Genomic DNA, 20,398 nt, shown 5'->3' on the forward strand with positions numbered 1-20,398 from the left:
GCTGGTAGTGATGGTGGTGCTAGTGCTGGTGGTGATGCTGGTGCTGGTGGTGCTACTGGTGCTGGTTTGTGCAGGAGGATGGTGATGGTGGTGGTGAGATAGCTTGGTGGTTAAGAGCACTGGCTGCTCTTTTAGCGGACCCAGGTTCAATTCCCAGCACCCATATGGCAGCTTACAACTTGTAACTCCAGTTCTAGTGTGCTTGCTGCCCTGCTACCCTCTTCTTGTCTCTGCTGACACCATGCATGGACATGGTGCACATCACACAAAGGTATAAAAATAAAATGGGTGTGAGGGAGGCAGAGGTAGGTAGATCTCTATGATTTTTGAGGCCAGTTTGGCCTACTCAGTGATTTATTGGCTAGAAGTGAGACCCTGTCTCAAAAAACAGAAGTATTAAAAAGAAACTTTAGCGCTGTTTAGCAAACCCAAATCTTCAAAAGAGGTAACATATGTTGTGTGTGTGGTACATGTACAAGGGTGGGGGTGTATGCGTACTTATGTTGTCTGTAGAGGCCAGAGGGCAATGGCAAGCGTCCTGCTCTTTCATTCCTCACCTTATTCCTTCGAGGCAGGTCTCTTACTGAGCCTGGAGCTAGGTTGGTGGCCAGCAAGTCTTAGGATCCTCCTGTTTCTGCCTCCCCATAGTACTGAAGTTATAGACACACAGAGCTAAACTCAGCTTTTAAAGCAGGTTGTTTTTTTTTTTTTTTTTTTTTTTCAGGTTTTGGGTGTCTGAGCTCAGGTTTTCAAGCTTGTGAAAAAGTGCTCTTTCCCACTGAGCCAGCCCCTTAGCTCCCGCTGTCATTTGTTCTTCAGGAATCACCTAAACCAGTGGTTCTCAGCCTTCCTAATGCTGCGACCTGTTAATACAGTTCCTCATGTTGTGGTGACCCTAAGCATGAAATTATTTTGATGTTATTTCATAACTGTAATTTTGCTACTCTCATGAATGGTAATGTAAATATCTGATATGCAACCCCCAAAGGGGTCTCTGCTCACAGGTTGAGAACCACTGACTTAAACTATGTATCTCTCTGATCTCTATGGTCCACTGGGGGTGGGAGGAGGAGATCATACTACTCCACAGATGACTTTCAAGATCTGCTGTTCAGTCACTGACCAAGGACTGAACTTAGTAGCGTCTGTAGATGTGGATGACACAGGACCAAGCACACCACGGTTCATCTTCAAAATATGGCTTTTGACCCAAAAGCCTATTCCACAGGTTGAACTGGGAGCATGACAAATAGGTGAGCCCCCTTCTCAGTGGCAGAGAATTCAAAGGATTGAGCGCAAAACTGCCCAAACACAAGACTGCCCAAACACAAGACTGCCCTAACACAAGACTGCCCTAACACAAGACTGCCCTAACACGAGACTGCCCAAACACGAGACTGCCCAAACATGAGACTGCCCAAACACGAGACTGCCCAAACACGAGACTGCCCAAACACGAGACTGCCCAAACACAAGACTGCCCAAACACAAGACTGCCCTAACACAAGACTGCCCTAACACGAGACTGCCCAAACACGAGACTGCCCAAACACGAGACTGCCCAAACACGAGACTGCCCAAACACGAGACTGCCTGAGCACAAGACTGCCTGAGCACAAGACTGCCCGAGCACAAGACTGCCCAAACACAAGACTGCCCAAACACAAGACTGCCCAAACCCGAGACAGCCCAAACACAAGACTGCCCAAACACAAGACTGCCCAAACACAAGACTGCCCAAACACAAGACTGCCTGAGCACAAGACTGCCCAAACACAAGACTGCCCGAGCACAAGACTGCCCAAACACAAGACTGCCTGAGCACAAGACTGCCCAAACACAAGACTGCCTGAGCACAAGACTGCCCAAACACGAGACTGCCCAAACACAAGGCTGCCCAAACACAAGACTGCCCAAACACGAGACAGCCCAAACACAAGGCTGCCCAAACACAAGGCTGCCCAAACACAAGGCTGCCCAAACACAAGACTGCCCAAACACAAGGCTGCCTGAGCACAAGACTGCCCAAACACAAGACTGCCCAAACACAAGACTGCCTGAGCACAAGACTGCCCAAGCACAAGACTGCCCAAACACAAGACTGCCCAAACACAAGACTGCCCTAACACAAGGCTGCCCAAACACAAGACTGCCCAAACACAAGACTGCCCAAACACAAGACTGCCCTAACACAAGGCTGCCCAAACACAAGGCTGCCCAAACACAAGACTGCCCAAACACAAGACTGCCCTAACACAAGGCTGCCCAAACACAAGACTGCCTGAGCACAAGTCTGCCCAAGTCATATGAAGCTCGTTTTAGGGTTCCAAAAATTAGTAATTTGCACTGGGAACATCAAAGGGCTCGTTTTACTTTTTCTACTTGTTCTCCAGCAGAGAGGACTCACTTGGGGGATACTCTAGATCTAGAAAAATGGATGTTTGCTTGGAGTTATAAACTACTAAACTTGAAAGACTAACATTTAGATGCTCATAGCCTTAACACCATGTTGTGCCAGGACTTTCCTGTCTGCCTGCCTCTGATAGGAAACTATGTCCCTTTGCTGGCTGAGTTATCATCTACAAAGTGCTGTGTTCTGCTGAGCTGAAGTGCACATGGTGTTACAGCTTGGGAGAGAAGATGTGGTAGCAGCCTTGCAGAACACTTCAGTAAGAACATTCTTTCCCCTAACATTTAAGAAACAGAAACTTAAAGAGTAATACCCAGCAGGGTGAGAAGGTGAGAAGCAAGAAAGCCCAATGCCCCAAAGGCTGGTGACTACAAAGTGGTATGAATGAGCTCAGAATCGTACTCACCGGCATTTGTTAGCTTCTTTTTAGGTAGTCTTATGTGGCTGAGGCTGGCCTTGAACCTCCTTCACTTCTCCTGCATGCTGGGATTACAGGTGTGCACAGCCATGCCTGGTTACTTGTTTTCAGAGCAAATCAATCTCCCTTGGCTGATCCTCAAGTGTTAGGTCAGCAGACTTCTTCCTTGCCCTCATAGGCCTCACCTGGTTTGGGATGGCATAATTTTTCTCATCTCTCCCTGTTCTGATTCACCAACCATTACTGTCTGGGAATAGACCAGCTTTATAACCAATTCAGAAGACTAAGTTAAGGCTAGGTGTCCTGGATACACCTGTTATCTCGCAGTGCTTAGACCAGGGCGAATGATTTCTAGTAAAAAAAAAAAAAAAAAAAAAAAAGAGCCCTCTAAAGAAACTCCTTAGATCTCGTCTCTTTGTAGTCCTTTCTAGAAGTTTCTTTCCTAGCCAGATGTGGTAGCATATGCTAGTAAGCCCAACTTTCAGAAGACTGAGACAGGAGGAACCAGAATTCAAGGCCAGCTTGAGCTATGTAGCAAGACTGTCTTCAAAAACACATTTCACACACACGGATGTGCTCGCTCTTGCTTTTTCCTAGGTAACTAATCTCAGAGCCCTGCACTTTTTCTTTTTCTTTTTTTTTTTTTTATTTTCGAGACAGGATTTCTCCGTAGCTTTTGGTTCCTGTCCTGGAACTAGCTCTTGTAGACCAGGCTGGCCTCGAACTCACAGAGATCCTCCTGCCTCTGCCTCCCGAGTGCAGGGATTAAAGGCGTGCGCCACCACCGCCAGGCTAGAGCCCTGTACTCTTAAGAGCAAACCTTACTCCATCAGAAAGACCACAGAGGAAGCCAAGCACTTAAGGCCTATTCAAATCTCTGGAGAACCTGCTAATTCTGTCTGAAAGGAGAAAAAAATGCCAATTGTCATAGTTCTGAAGGAATTTCATTTTTATTTGTATTTGAAGTTCCTCTCCTTCCATGTGTTCCAGTCTGTGAATGTCTTATGCTTGAACTTCTTGTTAAGTTCCCAGTGGGAGAAGAGTGGGGAAAGCCTCACCACATACAAAAACTTAACCCCACCTCTCTGTCTGACGTCATCCTCCTTCTGGGGTGTTGCATGCTTTATACATCCTGATGTTTCCCACTTGCTGTGGGTGTGAGGAGAGGAATGCAGCATATAGCACTACAGAGGGCGGAGGTGGAAGACAGCAGAAGCACTCTCACGGATTGCTCTTCCAGTTCCCAGGAGCTCCTGAGGACATGGTTCTGTGGCAGACAGAGTGTGAAGAAAGCCCACCCTGCCCTGGGCCCTCAGGATAGCACTGTGTTCTAAAGGCAAAGGCCATGTGGTTAGGGAACAGACTGGGTGGCACCATTTGAGGACAAGTAGGGGAGGCATGCATGGCTTGATTCCCCAGAGACAGGCAGTAACCGGGAAGACTGTAGATCATAAGGATGGTTGCTGATTTGGCATCAAAGGTGTGATACTGTCAAGGCCACAATGGCTGAAAGTGGCACCACCAACATGCTGCAGCCAGAGGAAGCGAGTGGCCAACTCGCATATGAATGGAGGATGTTCTGTGAGTGCCTCAGCCAATAGCTCAGAGCTTCACAGGAAGGCCACTCTGCCTGGCAAGCTTCTCTTGGACAGTGTCTCCCATGGAGTCTTCGAGGCACTTACATAGCATATTTCTGTGTCCACTCTCTTGCCAGTCTGTTGTATCTGGAAGACAAAATCAGATGGAGCAACACCCTCACTTGAAATGTTATCCTTTCAATGTGGAGTAGAGCACATGAGGGGGTAAAGCTGCCACTTGTCAGGCATCTGGGACTGATGGATGAGCGAAATAAAGGCTTTCTCTGGAACAGGACTTTGGTTATGGGTGTAACCCGTTAGCGTGGTGTTTCCTGTTGCTCCTCCATAACTACCTGTGGTGGTTTGCAATAATGCAAACCTAATCTTTTCTCTCCCATGCCCTTCATTATGAATGAAAGATGTGGAAGGAGTTCAGCTTGGAATATTCCAGGCTGCCTGGCACACAAACTCCAGAATGCTGGCATAGTCTGAATCCACGTGACCTTTTGTAGCTGGGTCACCTCTCTGTGAATGGCTTATCACATCCCTTGACTGTTTACCTTGAAACATAAAACATCGTCTGCTTTGTGGGGTCACAGGGAGACCTGGACGGCCCTGTGTAAAGCTCCCAGGCCACACCTGGTACCTAGTCGGGGCTCTGTAGGTATCTGCACTTAGCTTCGTACTGCAATGAGAACTGATGCCATACATACAATAGTAAACTAGAAATGAGAAAGCAGCTCACACCAAACATTAAAATAAATACAGTTTAAGCTGGGCACGGTGGTGCACTACTATCCTAGCACTCAAGAGGCAGAGGAAGGTGGATTTCTGTGATCAAGGCCAGACAGGGTTACTCAGTGAGATCCTGTATCAACATCACCAAAACAAACAAGCAAAAACTTTAAAATCCAGTCAATTCAAATTCATTGAATTTGATACTGGGAAACTTCACTAAGGAAATCAGATTTATAAAAGCCTCAAGAAGCTGGGCAGTGGTGGCATACACCTTTAATCCCAGCACTTGGGAGGCAGAGGCAGGTGGATCTCTGTGAGTTAGAGGCCTGGTCTACAGAGTTAGTTCCTGTAACAGCTACAAAGAAACCCTACTTAAAAAAACAAATGAATGAAAGAATGAATGAATGCCTCAAGAAAAAAGGCTTGAAAAAAATCCTTTTTTATCCTAATCTCTTCAGACAAAAGTAATTGATGAACTAAAAAGACTTAATAATCTTTTGGGTTTTTTTTTGTTTTTGTTTTTATTATTATTTTTTTTGAGACAAGATTTCTCTATGTAGCCCTGACTGTACTGAACTCACTCTGTAGATCAGGCTAGCCTTAAACTCAGATCCACCTGCCCCTGCCTCCCTAGTGCTTAGGTTAAAGGCGTGCACCACCACTGCCCAGTTTTTTTTTCTTTTTTGCTATCTTTTAAAAGTTAGTTTATTTCATGCGTGTTGATGTTTTGCCTGCATGTCTTGTGTGAGGATGCCAGATCCTCTGGAACTGGAGTTACAGACAGTTGTGAGCTGCCATGTGGGTGCTGGGAACTGAAACCCTCTCCCAAAAAAATAAATCCAAACCAGACAAACAAACAAACAAACAACAACAACAACAAAGAGCACTGGCTGCTCTTTCTAGAGGACCCAAGTTCAATTCTCAGTACCTCATGGCAGCTCACAACCCTGTGTAACTCCAGTCCCAAGGGAGTCAATGTCCTCTTCTTGCCTCTGCTGGCACCACATATGCACATGGTGCAGAGATGCACATAGGCAAAACACCCACACACATATAAATAAAATCTAAAAAGAAGAAAAAGGTCTGAATCTAGTGCCACACAGTGGGCTGTGCCATCAGTAGGTCTGCTGCTTGGGCTCTGGCACCCTTGACCCCTGCTCAGAGACTGCATGTGCTCTAGCATAAGGCTGTACCTGGCCAAGGAGGGGAGCCCTACAGTCCTGGGTCTCCCTGGTGTGGAAACAGCTGGCAGTGAGGGCAGGCGTGCTAAAGTGCAGCCACACACTCTGGACTTCTAATCTTCACAGCAAGCTAACCTTGGCAGTGCTGCCTCATTCTGGGGATTTCCAAGAAGACAACCCCCTTATTTTATGTCATAAACTTTGTAATTTAATCCAGAATTTCCTTGTCATATTCTTCTGGGTCCTTTGTTGACTGACCACTGACTTAGCTGTCCTTAGGATGTGTTAGGAAGAGCCAGGAGGCTAAGCCCAGGGCACACCTGCATACACTGCATACATGGGCTTGGCTCGGGAGGAAGATGTCCGTGGGAACTGGGGCAGTTGCACACAAAGCCAACCCAAAGAGGATGCATACTTCTCTCTGTCGGCCTTGTAGGTGTGGGCTATTTCCGGCACCAGTGGGTCATCAGGGTTGGGGTCGCAGAGAAGAGAACAGATGGACAAGAGAACTAGGAAGAAAAGAAAGCGTCAGTCAGCAGGGGCCGTGGGCCTGTGGATCACGGGTGGGTCCAGTGAACCTCCTGAACTGCACTTCCTGTTTCCCGCAGCGCTCCAGTTTGATGATTCTGTTCAACTCGTGATATTTGCTGTTAAAATAGCAGCATGCTGCACATCACAGGGTAGTTCCAGCACACTGTTCTAGGACACCACCTCTGCTGTGGTCCGAGACTTTACCTGCCTACTTCACAGAAGCCCCTGAGGTCTTAGTTCTCACTCTCCCAAAACCCTCATCTGTGCCCATCCCACACACGGACAGTGCTCCAGATGTCTTTGTTTAGGGGTAGGAAGACAGGAATTCAGAATCTTGAAGCTCGGCTGAGACTCTGAACCAGGACTGCAAAGCCAATGCACCTTCCTACTGCGCTCTCCCGTCAAGGGCCTTGAGCAAAGAAGTTATTTACCAGGGCCTGCTAAGGAGCAGAGAAAACTTTGAGAGCTGTATTTGTGCTTTGCCCTAAATCTACCATGACTCAAAACAAACTGTCCAAAGTCCTGACAACAGTTTCCTACTGATGGGAAGAGTGGGTCCCCTTTAGTGAAGAGATTCAATTCTTCTAATGTTCTAAAAGTCTGCCACTTGAGGGCTGTAAGCTCCCTCCACATCACTCAGGCTGCCTGCCCTTTGTAAGAGCCCCTTGCTGCTGTTCTCCTTTTCCCCTTCTTTTCTGACTCTGATGGCGGCCCCTGACTTTCCTGGACAGTGGGATAAGGCTGTCTACCTGAGGAACAACCCAGAGAAGAGATATTTTGGCAGAATGTTGGCCTGTTTCCTAGATGTGTCAGTCTGACAGAGTCCACTGTGACCCTGCACAGCACAGAGGTAGTGGCTCTGTCCTGAATTTACCATATCCATCTCTGCAGGCCTTTTCTAGTATCTAAAGCCTGTCCTGCCAGTTGTCCCACGCAGTTTGGAGCCTCTCCCAATGTCCAAAGCTCAGCCATTTGCTTTGCCTATGTCCCACTCATCTGGAGGTGGGAGTAGGTGGCTTGTTGTACCACCTACCCATACCCAATCTTAGTTCAGGAGTACCTATAGTTCTGTAGCATGGTTTAGATTGGATTTTTTTTTTTGTTTTGTTTTTTGAGAGAGGATTTCACTGTGTAGTCCTAGCTGTCCTGTAGGACAGGCTGGCCTTGAACTCACAGGGATCTGCTTGTCTCTGCCTCCCAAGTGCTGGGATTAGAAGTATATGCCACCATGCCCAGCTAAACTGAATTCTTAATCTCATTCACAACATGCTCATTATCACTTGTTTTGGGAAAGGAAAATTTCTTCACAGACTCTTGAGATCAGGTCCTGTATCTGTCCTTTCAGAGATGACTCACAGTCTGTGTTGGTCCTCCTTGGACGAATGAATGAAGGAAAAGTTTAATATTTGTCTTTTGACTTTTGGGTGAAAAATGCAAGTAGAGTTGTCTTCTTGTACCCGCTTGGCTGTTTTGAGCATCACACAGCAACTGACTGCTGAGAACCACTAGGGCACAGGTACGGTGTTTTACATGCCATCTCCTTACAGGGTAGAGAATGAGGTGGCACAGAACTGGGCAGGACTCTGTGATCTGGGGAAGTCGTCTGTCCTTCATGCGTTTCCATGTACACTAGTCAGCAAAGGGGTAAAAGTACATGAGACAGGCAGGCATGCTGAGTACATGTCAGTGTCTCTACCTTTGGACACAGTCAATGCTGGGGACCACTGTGACCTCAGGATGTCCAGGCAGATGCTGCCACTGCTGTTTATATTAGGGTGATAGATTTTGGTAGTGAAAGCAACCTGTAAAAATAAGACACCAAGTCAGATAAGCCAAAGGAGATCTGGAAAAGAATCCAAGTGAAGAGCTTTCGGCAGTGCACCCATCCCAGCTCCTAAGGGGGCAAAGGCAGGCCACTCCAAGAGAAGTACTCCAACCCATTTCTTGCTGGATTCTCATTTTGAACATGGGGAACTGATGCCAACTTCCCTATGCACTGTGCTGTGAAGAATAACAAGCAAGGTGGTAGAAAGAACCCAAAGCCCAAATATCTACGCAAAAACCAACTTTAATTATGTTTATGATGAGCAACCGGTCACCATAAGAAACAGCCATAGCCGGGCAGTGGTGGTGCATGCTATTAATCCCAGCACTCAGGAGGCAGAGGCAGGTGGATCTCTGTGAGTCTGAGGCCAGCCTGGTCTGCAGAGTGAGTTCCAGGACAGGCTCCAAAGCTACAGGGAAACCCTGTCTTGAGAAAACAAAAAAAGAAAAGAAAAGAAAAAAAAGGGTGTTACTATGTAGCTCTGGATGTCCTGGAACTCACTCTGTAAATCATGCTGGCCTTGAACTCAGACACCCCCTCCCCCTGCCTTGGTTCCTGAGTGCTGGGATTAAAGGTGAGTGCCACCTGTAGGGCATTTTCTTGATCAATGATTGGTGTGGGAAGACTCAGCTCACTGTGGGTGATGCCACCCCTGGGCAGGTGGCCCTGGGCTGAGTAAAAAAAAAAAAATAAGCTGAGTAAACCATGAGAAGCCAGGCAGTAAGCAGCATTCCTCCACAGTCTCTACACATGGCCCTGTGTCCAGGTTCCTGCTTGAGTGTCTTCTCTTAGTGATGGAATGTGTGACCTAAGAGTCATAAGATGAAATAAACCTTTTCTTCTCCGAGGTGATTGGCCATGATGTTTTATCACAGCAGGAGAGACCATAAGACAAGGACTAATCATGAATATCTGAAGTTTAATGTCCCAGCAGGTTATAGCCATTGTTTGGAACAGCAGAGCATCGGGAGAAGGTACACACAGAGCTCTCTACTTGTGACACAGAATGTCATCGTGAGCTGTCCTTTCATCAAAACGTTGTGGGAGTTGTGGGCAGCCTCACCTTTGGGGGCTTGAAAGGATAATCTGTAGGGAAGTGGATGGTCAGGAAAAAAACACCTCCTTGGTAAGGACTGTCATTCTGGAAGGAGGAGACAGGAAACAATCAGTGCCTGCAGGAAACTGACGTAGAACAAGCTGGAGTTGTGCATGCAGCTTTACCTACCGGGCCCATGATGCTCGCCTGCCAGTGGAACACTACAACACAAAAGAGAGATGGCCATGTAAGGGACTCCTCAGCCCAGGGGGTGTGTTCTACTGAGAAGGTGCCACCAAGCTCAGGGCACAAGGCCCACACAGAACCGCTTCATTTCTGACACTGACTACAAGTTTGGGACTTTGAAAAGCACCCTCAAGTTCCAAGACTCACAAGGGCTCCCAGGGATCCCCGGGAGTTACTGTCGCCAGGGTTCAAGGTACTAAAGTGACACAGATGCATACTGATTTCCTAGACACAGTTATGGCCATCAGGAGCGCTTACCAGCGCAGCAGTGCGAGCCGATAGCAGACCTCGCCATGACACGGCTGATGAGCAGCTCTCAGAGACCGAGTTTTAATAGCTCACACATCTTTTTTGGTTAAGAATAATTCTTTTCTTTTTTTCAAGATTTATTTTTATTTGATGTGTGTGGGTATTTTGCCTGCATGTATGTATGTGTACCACACATGTGCCTGGTACCGAGAAGGCTGTAACAGTGTTGGGTTCCCTGGAACCACAGCTGAAGAGAGTTGTGGATGCACATGGGCTGGGAACTGAAATCAGGCTCTCTGAAGGGGCAGCCAGTGCTCTTACCCACTGAGCCCTTTCTCCAGCCCGTGACTCATTTACTACACAGGCAGAACTACAGCTTAGTGCTCTCTCTGCACAGAATTATGCCTCAGCTAGTCTTCTGCCACTCTGTATGTTGCTGCTGACAAGGCTTTTCTGCTCCCCAGTTTTCCCCTTGATTCATTTTGAAGCTCTTTTCAGAGAGTCTCTTTCAGGCTGTGGGGCCCCTTGGTCACACACAGCATCTCACTCCGTGACCCAGGCAGTGTTCCGAGGACTTGATGACTAATCAAGATGAAGCTTTCCTGTTCTTCTCAAGTTCCTGCCCTTCGGCAACCAGACTTTCTTATCAAACCTGTTCTCTCCAGCGTCTTGGGCTGTCTTCCCTGCTCTGCCTGTGTCCAGAGCAGCTCCTTTGAAGGCTCCAAATAGCCACATCCAAGGTTCCAGAGTCCCTCAGGACAATGGACTCCAGAGCCTCTGCTGAAGCCGGAAGCCGTCTTTTCACTCAGGGGTGGCCTTCTGAGTTTTTAAAGGTCTTTATCTCAAGAGGATTCATCTCATATAAATTCATGACAGGTATGAAAATAGGGCCAGGGTTAAGGCCTGGGCTTGTCCTGGTTTTCCTTCACCTTTTCAAATACTCTATCAGCTGAGTCCGTGCCAGCAGGACAGAGACAACACTGTCTAGAACACAAGGACTAAGGAGAAGCTTCCGAAACCCCTTGGCTGCAGAAAGGCAGCCAAGCAGCTCACAGATCTTCCTCAGTATTTCAATCAAATGCTTACTTACAGTTGCCTGAGCTAATGGAAACATCACTTCTTTAAAGCAGTTTTAAATGCTTACTTACAGTTGCCTGAGCTAATGGAAACATCACTCGTTTAAAGCAGTTTTAAATGATTATGGTGGTGTGTGTGGTGCCACAGCACACACACAGAGGTCAGAAGATGAATGGAGGAGTCCCTTCCTTCCTTTCATCTGTGAGTTCTGGGGAGTTGACTCAGACGTTAGCAGCAAACACCTTTACCTGCTGAGTCACTATGCCTAGCCATTTATTCAACTTTTAAATGTATAATCCAGTGGCATTATATGCATTAATATTCTTTTTGTAAGCTTTACTTTTATTTTCTGCATGAATGTTTTGCCTGCAAGTATGTATAAGTACCATGTGTGTGCATGGTGCCTGCAGAGTCCAGAATAGGGCTGGACTTGGAGTTAAGGATGGTTGTGAGCTCTCATGTGAGTGCTAGAAATCAAACTGGGTTCACACTTTATCTATCCAATCACCCGATAGGCATTGGGGCTGTATTAGCTACTGTTCTTATTGCTACAATGGAATACCTGACCAAAGCAACCTAAGGAGGGAGGGAGGGGTTTACTCTAGTTCACAGTTCTGGGGTACAGTCCAGCATGGCAGAGAAGGCAGGGCAGTAGGAGCTCCAGAAGCCGACCATAGCCTCTACAGTCAGAAAGCACAGAAAGGATGCTGATGCTTAGCTAGCTTTCTTCTGATCTATTCTGGGACTCCCCGTGGAATGGTACCACCCACATTTAGTGTGGATCTCCTCACCTAAACTAATCTGGATTCCTCCCAGGCAAGGCCAAGGTTTGTTCCTACAGTGATTCAGTCCAGATTAGCTGCCATGGGCTGTTCCATTGGATTAGACCCCGCTCTTCAAGAATCCACCCTTCCTCACACAGTTCTCTCACTGTGCTGCCCTTGTACAGTGCAGAGGACTGTCTAGAGACCCAACAGCCCACAACCAGCCTGTGTGAGGTGGCAGAGGTCTGGCTAGAGCTGCTTCTCCAGTCTCCTGTGGAGAAGCCCAGAGGCAGGAGAAGAGCTACTCATACTGTCTTCTCTTGGCCGAGGCACACAGCAGCGGCCACGCCCTGTCAGTCCTCTGCCAGTGCGCTCACAGGTCCAGTCCTCTTCAGCTAGCTGTGTACCATTTGCAAAGTATCCCATGTCTGATCTGGGACAACCTGTCTTCCTTCTGACTCAGTAGAGAATGATTTCCGACAGTTCAGGCTCCATCTGGAATGTAACCTGACCAGTCACCCTGAGGTGAGCTCAGGATCCCCACTGAAAAAGTACTTCAGGCAGGAGCTTGCAGATCTTCACTGTTTAGTCTGCCCACTTTACTGAATTCTGGAACTTTTCCATTCTTCCCTTTCTATTTTTTTTCTTTTTTGGATACTAGCCAAAATTAATCCTAAGCATGCTCGAGCTGCCTCTTTTCTGGACTTTTTAACTAGATCTCTTTACTTTTTTTTTTTTTTTTTTTTTGGTTTTTTGGTTTTTTTCGAGACAGGGTTTCTCTGTGGCTTTGGAGCCTGTCCTGGAACTAGCTCTGTAGACCAGGCTGGTCTCGAACTCACAGAGATCCGCCTGCCTCTGCCTCCCGAGTGCTGGGATTAAAGGCGTGCGCCACCACCGCCCGGCTTCACTAGATCTCTGAAGAATCCAGTCCCCAGCTTCATAGAGGCTGAGCTCCATTGCGCAACACACCTTTCACGGACTCTAACTTAATAGGTAACTATTTCTCTTCTCCATCTCTTTCCTCCTGGCAATTGCTAAAATTTACAGTTTGCCTGTCCTGTTGTTATTGTTCCCAAATTATAATACAATGGAGAATGTTCTTGAGCTTCAAAAACAACAAACAAACAAAAGGAATGAATGAAAAGCAAAGCAATCCACACTGGGCAAGGTGGCACATGCTTCCAGCAATCTGGGAGATAAGACAGGAAAATTAAGAGTTTAGGCCAAGCTGAGCTACAAATATGTACTCCAGGTCAACCTGGCAGTCTCAGAACAAACTAACACAAAGCAGTTTATAAGCATGTGAAAGAAAACAATTAGATTTCTTAAGAACTGTTCAACTAAGGAGAGTGGGAATGAGGTCTGGCCCTGATAACATTGAAGGTTTTGGTTACAAGCCTTCTGGAATCTTCTGGAAAAATACTCACAGTCATCACCTACAGGTCCTGCAGAACACTGAGCAGGCGGATCCCTCTGTAAGTCAGTCAGTTCCTAGGATACAAGACAGGAGTTAGGTTGCTATAGGCCTAGGGAGCTGCCTCTATCACTGCCGTCCAGCAGAAGGCAGAGGCCTTCGGAGAGAGTGGGAAAGAAGGTCAGGCAGGAGGCTACTCTCAGAGGAGGATACAAATGGCCAAAGTTCATGGTGACAGACTACAGAGATGGCTCAGCAGATAAGAGCACTTGCTGCTCTTCCGGAAGACCTGAGTTCTCATCCCAGCACCCACTTCAAGGAACTTATAACTACCCTAACTCCAGCTCGAGGGGATCCAACATCCTCTTCTGGCCTCCAAGAACATCTTTACATATGTGACATAGACATACACAAAGAAACACAAACATATGAACAAAATAAAAATAAACAGGGTTCAAGGTGAGTAGTAGTTTGTATCTAGGAACCAAAGGAACATCAAAATGCGACACCTTGTGGGATGGCTAATCTTGGTGGTCAACTTGACTAGATCTGGAAACAATTAAAATGCAAGCATCTGGGCACACCTATGAGAGATTTTCTTGACTGGATGATGTGAGGTGGGAGGACCCATGCTAACCTGGGCCACTGTCTGCCCACAGAAAAGGACATAGGAGAAGGAGGCTTTTGCTGTTTACTTGCTAGCTCTCTTGCTGGCAAGCTCACCTATCCTGCAACCCTTTGCTGGTGGTAAAACTTACTTCTTTGGGATTCCAAGAGACTGAAGACCAGCTGAGATGGCCAGCCTGGTGTTCAAAACAACCACCAAATTCTTCACTTTTCCACAGAGAGACAGTCACTGTTGGACTAGCCAGACCACAGCCTGTAAGCCACGCTACCAAGTTCCATATATATTTTCTCATTCTATCAGTTCTGTTCCTCTAGAAAACCCCAGCTAAAGCCGGGCGATGGTGGCGCACGCCTTTAATCCCAGCACTCGGGAGGCAGAGGTAGGCGGATCTCTGTGAGTTCGAGGCCAGCCTGGTCTACAGAGCTAGTTCCAGGACAGGCTCCAAAGCCACAGAGAAACCCTGTCTCGAAAAACAAAAAAAAAAAAAAACAAAAAAACAACAACAACAACAACAACAAAAAAAAAAAAACCCCAGCTAATACACCATCTGAGAGGGACTTCACACTGTGAGCCTGACCAGCCTGACAGCTATCACACTGCCTAAAAGTACATCCTGGTATTATCACTGGGGAGTCAAGCCTTAGAGACCAGAAAGAAGAACAGCCGAGGAGGAGCCCAATGAAGCATGTTCTTGTGAGCCTATCAAGGGATTCTAATAGACTTTGGACATTTTAAAATGACCTCTGTTCTGTCTTCTTGGATGTCTGTCTAGAGCCTATAGTCCTAAGATTTTATTATAGCTCATGCCTGATCTTGGGGAATGGAATAATTTTCTCTGCTCAAAGGGATCCAGTTTCACGTTTCCCTGACGTTTCTTTCCAGGTACTTTCAAGAACTTCTTTTCCTCACTACATCTGACTGTTACAAATGGAACTATTAGTGTATTTTCAGGGTCCTTTAGATAGACCCACTGGTAACCCAACTGACACACTTGATGACCCCAATCAACACAAAGAAGCCAGATAGACTGTCATCCTAATTCCCTAGTGAGAGTCTGGGTTAGTTCTTCAGGAGGGGGGAATGATGAGGCAAGGAGCTAGAGATGGGCTAGACAGTTTAGGGGCAGGGATGCCAAAAGCAGCAGTTGTAGGAATGGCCTTGATTCCTTGGCTAAGAACACCAGTAATCTTCCTAACTTGGACACTCTAGTCCAGACATTAATCCCTTCCAGTGAACAGCTATGGAACTGTATCTCTGGGTTTTCATGATAGGAATAGGTTTTATTTATTCCCCAATCTTACTTAGCTCATCCCTTAAATGATTTTAGAATTACATCTTCAAAGGCATTGAGTGTCCATTAAGAGAAAGCTATCTCCTGATACAGATAGTGGAATCAACTTTGGGTTTGGATGGAGACCTAATATTACAAGCTACCCAAAACCTAATAGTTAATCCAGTTGGGTGATCAATCACATGGCTCGGACCACAGTTCAAGAAGGAGGATTAACCTAAAGCCAAGCTAAAGTGGTAATAAACAGTCCCTATACTGGCCTAAGTCTGGGCACGATCTCCCAACACTCTGGGTATCCTTGCTCTTTCTCTGAAGCTCCATACCTTACCCCATAAGGCTTCTTGTCTGCCATGCAGCTGCTTGCTAGCTGAGCTCCAAGCCTAACTCAAAGGCATGGTTTTGTCTTCCTCTTCTCCATCTCCCTTCTCCTGGCGTCAGCCTATGAGACTAACCATGTGTGTTATGGAGGGCAGAGCCAGGTGAGCGAAGCTGCCCAAGCCCTTTGGAGCTTTTAAGACCACGAGTCCCAGAGGTCACACACTGAGCTATTTACACCTCTGAGAGGATTTGGGTTTTGTTTCGATTTGATTGTAACTGTGCCCTGGTTCTTCCCTTTGGAATAGAATGTTTGTAACATTTTGATTTTATAGAATTTACAGTTAAGAGACTTTAGGTATTTATTTTGGTTTTAGGCACAAAATTTCCCTGTATAGCCCTAGCTGTCCTAGAACTCCTTCTTTAGATCAAGCTGGCTTTGAATCAGGGATTCTCCTGTCTCTGTCTCCTGAGAACTGGTATTAAAGGCATATCCCACCATGTGGCTTTGACTTTGGATATTTTAGAGAATGAACTTTAAAAACTTTTTAAAATTAGTTTTTTTTCCATTACATTTTAAGTGTAAATGTTTTGCCTCTATGTATATATGTGTCTGGTGACCATGAAGGTCAGAAGAGAGCATCTGGGGCTGCAGAGATGGTTCAGAAGTTAAGAGCACAGGCCACTCTTCCAGAGGTCCTGAGTTCAATTCCCAGCGAGCACATGGTGGCTCACAACCATCCATCATGAGATATGGCGCCCTCTTCTGGCCTGCAGGCATACATGTAGGCAGAACGCTGTATACATAATAAATACATCTTTAAAAAAAATAACAAGTGCTCTTAACTGTTATGCCATCTTTCCAGTGTGAGACTGAACTTTTAAAGTTTGAGGGTTGTTTGTTTGTTTGTTTTTTTCAAGACAGGGTTTCTCTGTGTAATAGCCCTACCTGTCCTGGAACTCGCTCTGAGTTTAGCCGGGCGGTGGTGGCGCACGCCTTTAATCCCAGCACTCGGGAGGCAGAGGCAGGCAGATCTCTGTGAGTTCGAGGCCAGCCTGGTCTACAAGAGCTAGTTCCAGGTCAGGAACCAAAAGCTACGGAGAAACCCTGTCTCTTAAAAAAGGTTGGCCTGGTCGACCAGGTCAGTTAGGACTGCACAGAGACCTTGTCACAAAAACAAAACAAAACAAAACAAAAAAAACCCAAATCAGAACAAATCAGAATTACAGCAAAAATTTTTTTTCCAGGATCAGGAAAAGAACGAAAAGCAGATATGCTAAAATGTTTACACATGGTAACAAGTAGTGAGGGGGAACAGAACTGGGCTTTACTTTTTCTGCGATGCACTTCCCAAACTCTAGGATAACGGATTAACAGAAGACTGTAACCTACAGGACGAGAGACTCCTCCTCACTAGTTACCTTGTTAGGCATAAGCGCCAGCCCGCAACTGCGCGCGCACGTGACACGGTCGCGTGACCCCGCCCCAGCGCCGCCCGCTCGGCACGCGCACCCGGCTCCTAAATCCGCGCCGCCGGCGGTGGCTCCGCTTCGCACGGGGCAGGTGTCTGCGTGCATCGCCGCGGGCTTGTCGTCGTTGCAGCAGCCCGCGGAGCGGAACAGCGGGAGGACCCCGTTTCCGCCACTCTTACCTTCTGGATCCGTTTCAGCGCCATGCTCCCGCTGCTCGGGCCCGGTCGACCCCGCGGGGCTTGCCTGAGGCGGCCGGCTGGGCCGCAGAGCTCCACGCCGGGAGCGGCGGTCTGCGCGTGCGCGCCGCGGGGCACTGTGGGGCGGTTGTCGTTCGCGCCGCGGGCCCGCGCCTGAGAACCAGGTCCGGCATGGTTAGTCTGTCACCGTCCCCGGGCCCTGTGGCGCTGGTTTCTGCTAGGCGAGGGCCTAGGCACCGGGACGTGCCTGACACCGCAGGTGCCACACGTCATGCTCTCTGCCCCCGCCTGGGCTCCTCCCCAGACTGTCACAAAACTCCTGAGTTTAGCCGGGCGGTGGTGGCGCACGCCTTTAATCCCAGCACTCGGGAGGCAGAGGCAGGCGGATCTCTGTGAGTTCGAGGCCAGCCTGGTCTACAAGAGCTAGTTCCAGGACAGGAACCAAAAGCTACGGAGAAACCCTGTCTCGAAAAATCCAAACAAAACAAAACAAAAAAACAAACAAAAAAAAAACAAAAACAAAATCCCCCCAAAACCCAAAAGCTCCTGAGCTTAGTGGTTCTCAGCTCTGTAAGTATTCATTTGCTTTTGTATGCTTGCTGGGCAGAAGTGTTGCAGATTTTTCTGAATACGCGTAGGTGCTGAGTACAAATACATCCACATATCCGGAGAGCTGCATTTTCAATAGTACTTAGGAAGTTTTGATGCGCTGCCGAGGTTGAGACTCAGTCTGAAAGAGCACACCGCAAGCTAACCTCTGTCTGCTTCCCCTTCCCCAAGACATCGGAGTGTCTTAAGACCGAGTAGTTACAAACTAATCAATATGTCACAAAATCGGTGTGCTAGACTGTAGCCAACATCTTAAAACTAAAGTAGGATACAATAAAATACACTGTATCAACGTATATCCTCCAGTAAAGACTCAGAAAGGTTGTTACTGTGTCTATAAATAACATGTACCTAGGCAGATAGGGTATACTAATACAATAACTCCAGTACCAAAGGTGTTCCAAGGTCACCCTGGGCAATGTAGTGAGTCTGAGGCGAGCCTAGATTACAGAGTAAGAGCGTGTCATTAAAAAGGAAAAAAAAATCCCAAAGGGAATATTTAAAGCACATTGGAGGAGCTAAGGAGATGGCTTAGTGAAAGAGAGTGCTTGCTGGGCAGGCATACACCGAGTTCGTGAGCACCCACAGAAAAAGTGGAGCATGGCTGTCCAACAGGAGGATCCCCAGAACTAAGTTAGCTTCCAGTTAAGTGAGAGATCAGCCGCAAAGGCAGTGATGTAGACACCAGTAGATGCCTGACATTCTGCTCTGGCCTCTTGTCATGTTCCTGCACCACATCCTGCCCAAAACAAAATACCTTGAACACTTCTGTGCTTTCCCAGCCAGATGCCTGTGTTCCCTTCTCCTCTTTCCCTAATCTGTCCTAAATACACGTCACAGGTATAAGCTGCCCTCCAATCATAAGCCTTACCAAGCTCCACCCTCTTTCAAACTTCTTAAGGAGGGCTGGAGAGATGGCTCAGTGGTTAAGAGCACTGACTGCTCTTCCAGAGGTCCTGAGTTCAATTCACAGCAACCACATGGTGGCTTACCACCATCTATAATGAGATCTGGTTCCCTCTTCTGGCCTGCAGGCATACATGGAGGCAGAATTTTGTATACATAATAAATAAAATCTAAAAAAAAAAAGCCCCACCGAACTTGTTAAGGAAGCCCCATAGCCTATAAGAATATATTCAGGGTTCTTTGCGATCCCTCATGATCTAGTGTCCATTTTCCTCTAATTCTGCTATCAAGATTTTTTCTAGGGCCAGGAAGCGGTGGTATATGTATTTTATCCTAACACTCAGGAGGCAGAGGCAGGCGAATTTCTGAGTTCCAGACCAGCCTGGTCTACAGAGTGAGTTCAAGGACAGCCAGGGTTACACAGAGAAACCCTGTCTCGAAAACACAGGGGAAAGATTTTTTATAGGTACCTCTTTTGCATTATTTATTTGGAGACAGGGTCTCTGTACATATCTCTGGCTGTTCTGGAACTTATATATGAGATCTGTTTCCCTCTTCTGGCCTTATATAGACCAGACAGGCCTCTAACTCATAGAGATCCACCCACTTCTGTGTCCTGAGTGCTCGGATTAAAGGCATGCGCCATCATGACCTGTATCTTCTACATTTTAAAATCTTGACTGACTTTCTTTTTTCTTTAGATTTGTTTTATATGTATGAATGTTTTTGCCTGTATGCTTGTATGTATGTGTCCACAGAGGTTCAAAGAGGACAGAAGAGGGGTTGAATTTTCTGGAACTGGAATTAAAGATGTTGTGAGCCATCTTGTGGTTCTGGGTCCTTTGTAAGAACAAATGCTCTTAATAAAATGGGGTACAGACCTAAACAGAAAACTCTCAATAGAGGAATCTAAAATGGCTGAAAGACACTTAAGGAAATGTTCAACATCCTTAGCCATCAGAGAAATGCAAATCAAAACAACCCTGTACATCTTATACCTGTAAGAATGACCAAGATCAAAAACACTGATGACAACTTATGCTGGAGAGGATGTGGGATAAAGGGAACACTTCTGCATTGCTGGTGGGAGTGCAAACTGGTACAGCCCCTTTGGATATCACTATGGTGATTTCTCAGAAAATTAAGAAACGACCTACCTCAAGACTCAGCAATAGCACTTTTGGTTGGTACCCAAAGGATGCTCAATTGTGCCACAAGGACATGTGCTCAACTATGTTAATAGTATTATTGTCTGTCATAGCCATAACCTGGAAACAACCTAAATGCTCCATCGATCGAAGAATGGATTAAAATGTGGTACATTTACACAATGGAGTACTACACAGCAGAAAAAAAATAATGACCTCTTGAAATTTGCAGGCCAATGGATCTAGAAAACATCATATTGAATGAGGTGACCCAGACACAGAAAGGAAAATATGTACTCACTCATACGTGGCTTTTAGATATAAAACAAACAAACAAACAAAAACCAGCCTACAATTTACAATCC

The 20,398-nt window shown here is 46.7% G+C and overlaps 1 protein-coding gene across 6 annotated transcripts; it reads right to left on the minus strand.

Annotated features, from left to right (window-relative positions):
* Positions 1 to 3,759: 3,759 nt before the first annotated feature.
* On the minus strand, positions 3,760 to 17,536 carry Ube2d4 (ubiquitin conjugating enzyme E2 D4 (putative)). Of its 6 annotated transcripts, none has more exons than XM_041669978.1 (7): positions 17,353 to 17,536; positions 13,480 to 13,543; positions 9,906 to 9,937; positions 9,744 to 9,821; positions 8,552 to 8,657; positions 6,645 to 6,833; positions 3,760 to 4,552 (listed from the first exon to the last, which is right to left on the minus strand). In XM_041669978.1, exons 1-7 carry the CDS (start codon positions 17,374 to 17,376, stop codon positions 4,431 to 4,433), a joined length of 615 nt encoding a protein of 204 aa, XP_041525912.1. In that variant the 5' UTR covers positions 17,377 to 17,536; the 3' UTR covers positions 3,760 to 4,430. The 6 variants fall into 6 exon arrangements, with proteins under 6 accessions (XP_041525912.1, XP_041525913.1, XP_041525908.1 ...); XM_041669979.1 differs by having other exon boundaries at positions 6,740 to 6,833; positions 17,353 to 17,504; XM_041669974.1 differs by lacking the exon at positions 9,906 to 9,937 and having other exon boundaries at positions 17,353 to 17,422.
* Positions 17,537 to 20,398: the final 2,862 nt, after the last annotated feature.

Source organism: Microtus oregoni, unplaced genomic scaffold, assembly GCF_018167655.1.
Source record: "Microtus oregoni isolate MIOR12 unplaced genomic scaffold, Mior012 000019F_ref0000042, whole genome shotgun sequence".
Classification (NCBI taxonomy): Eukaryota; Metazoa; Chordata; class Mammalia; order Rodentia; family Cricetidae; genus Microtus; species Microtus oregoni.

Excerpts from the sequence above, each read along its gene's own strand:
- Ube2d4 (XM_041669978.1), bottom strand. The coding sequence starts at position 17,376 with ATGGCGCTGAAACGGATCCAGAAG. Across the intron at positions 13,544-17,352 it reads CGCTGAAACGGATCCAGAAG|GAACTGACTGACTTACAGAG; the intron begins GTAAGAGTGGCG and ends CTTGTATCCTAG. Across the intron at positions 9,822-9,905 it reads AGGCGAGCATCATGGGCCCG|AATGACAGTCCTTACCAAGG; the intron begins GTAGGTAAAGCT and ends TCCTCCTTCCAG.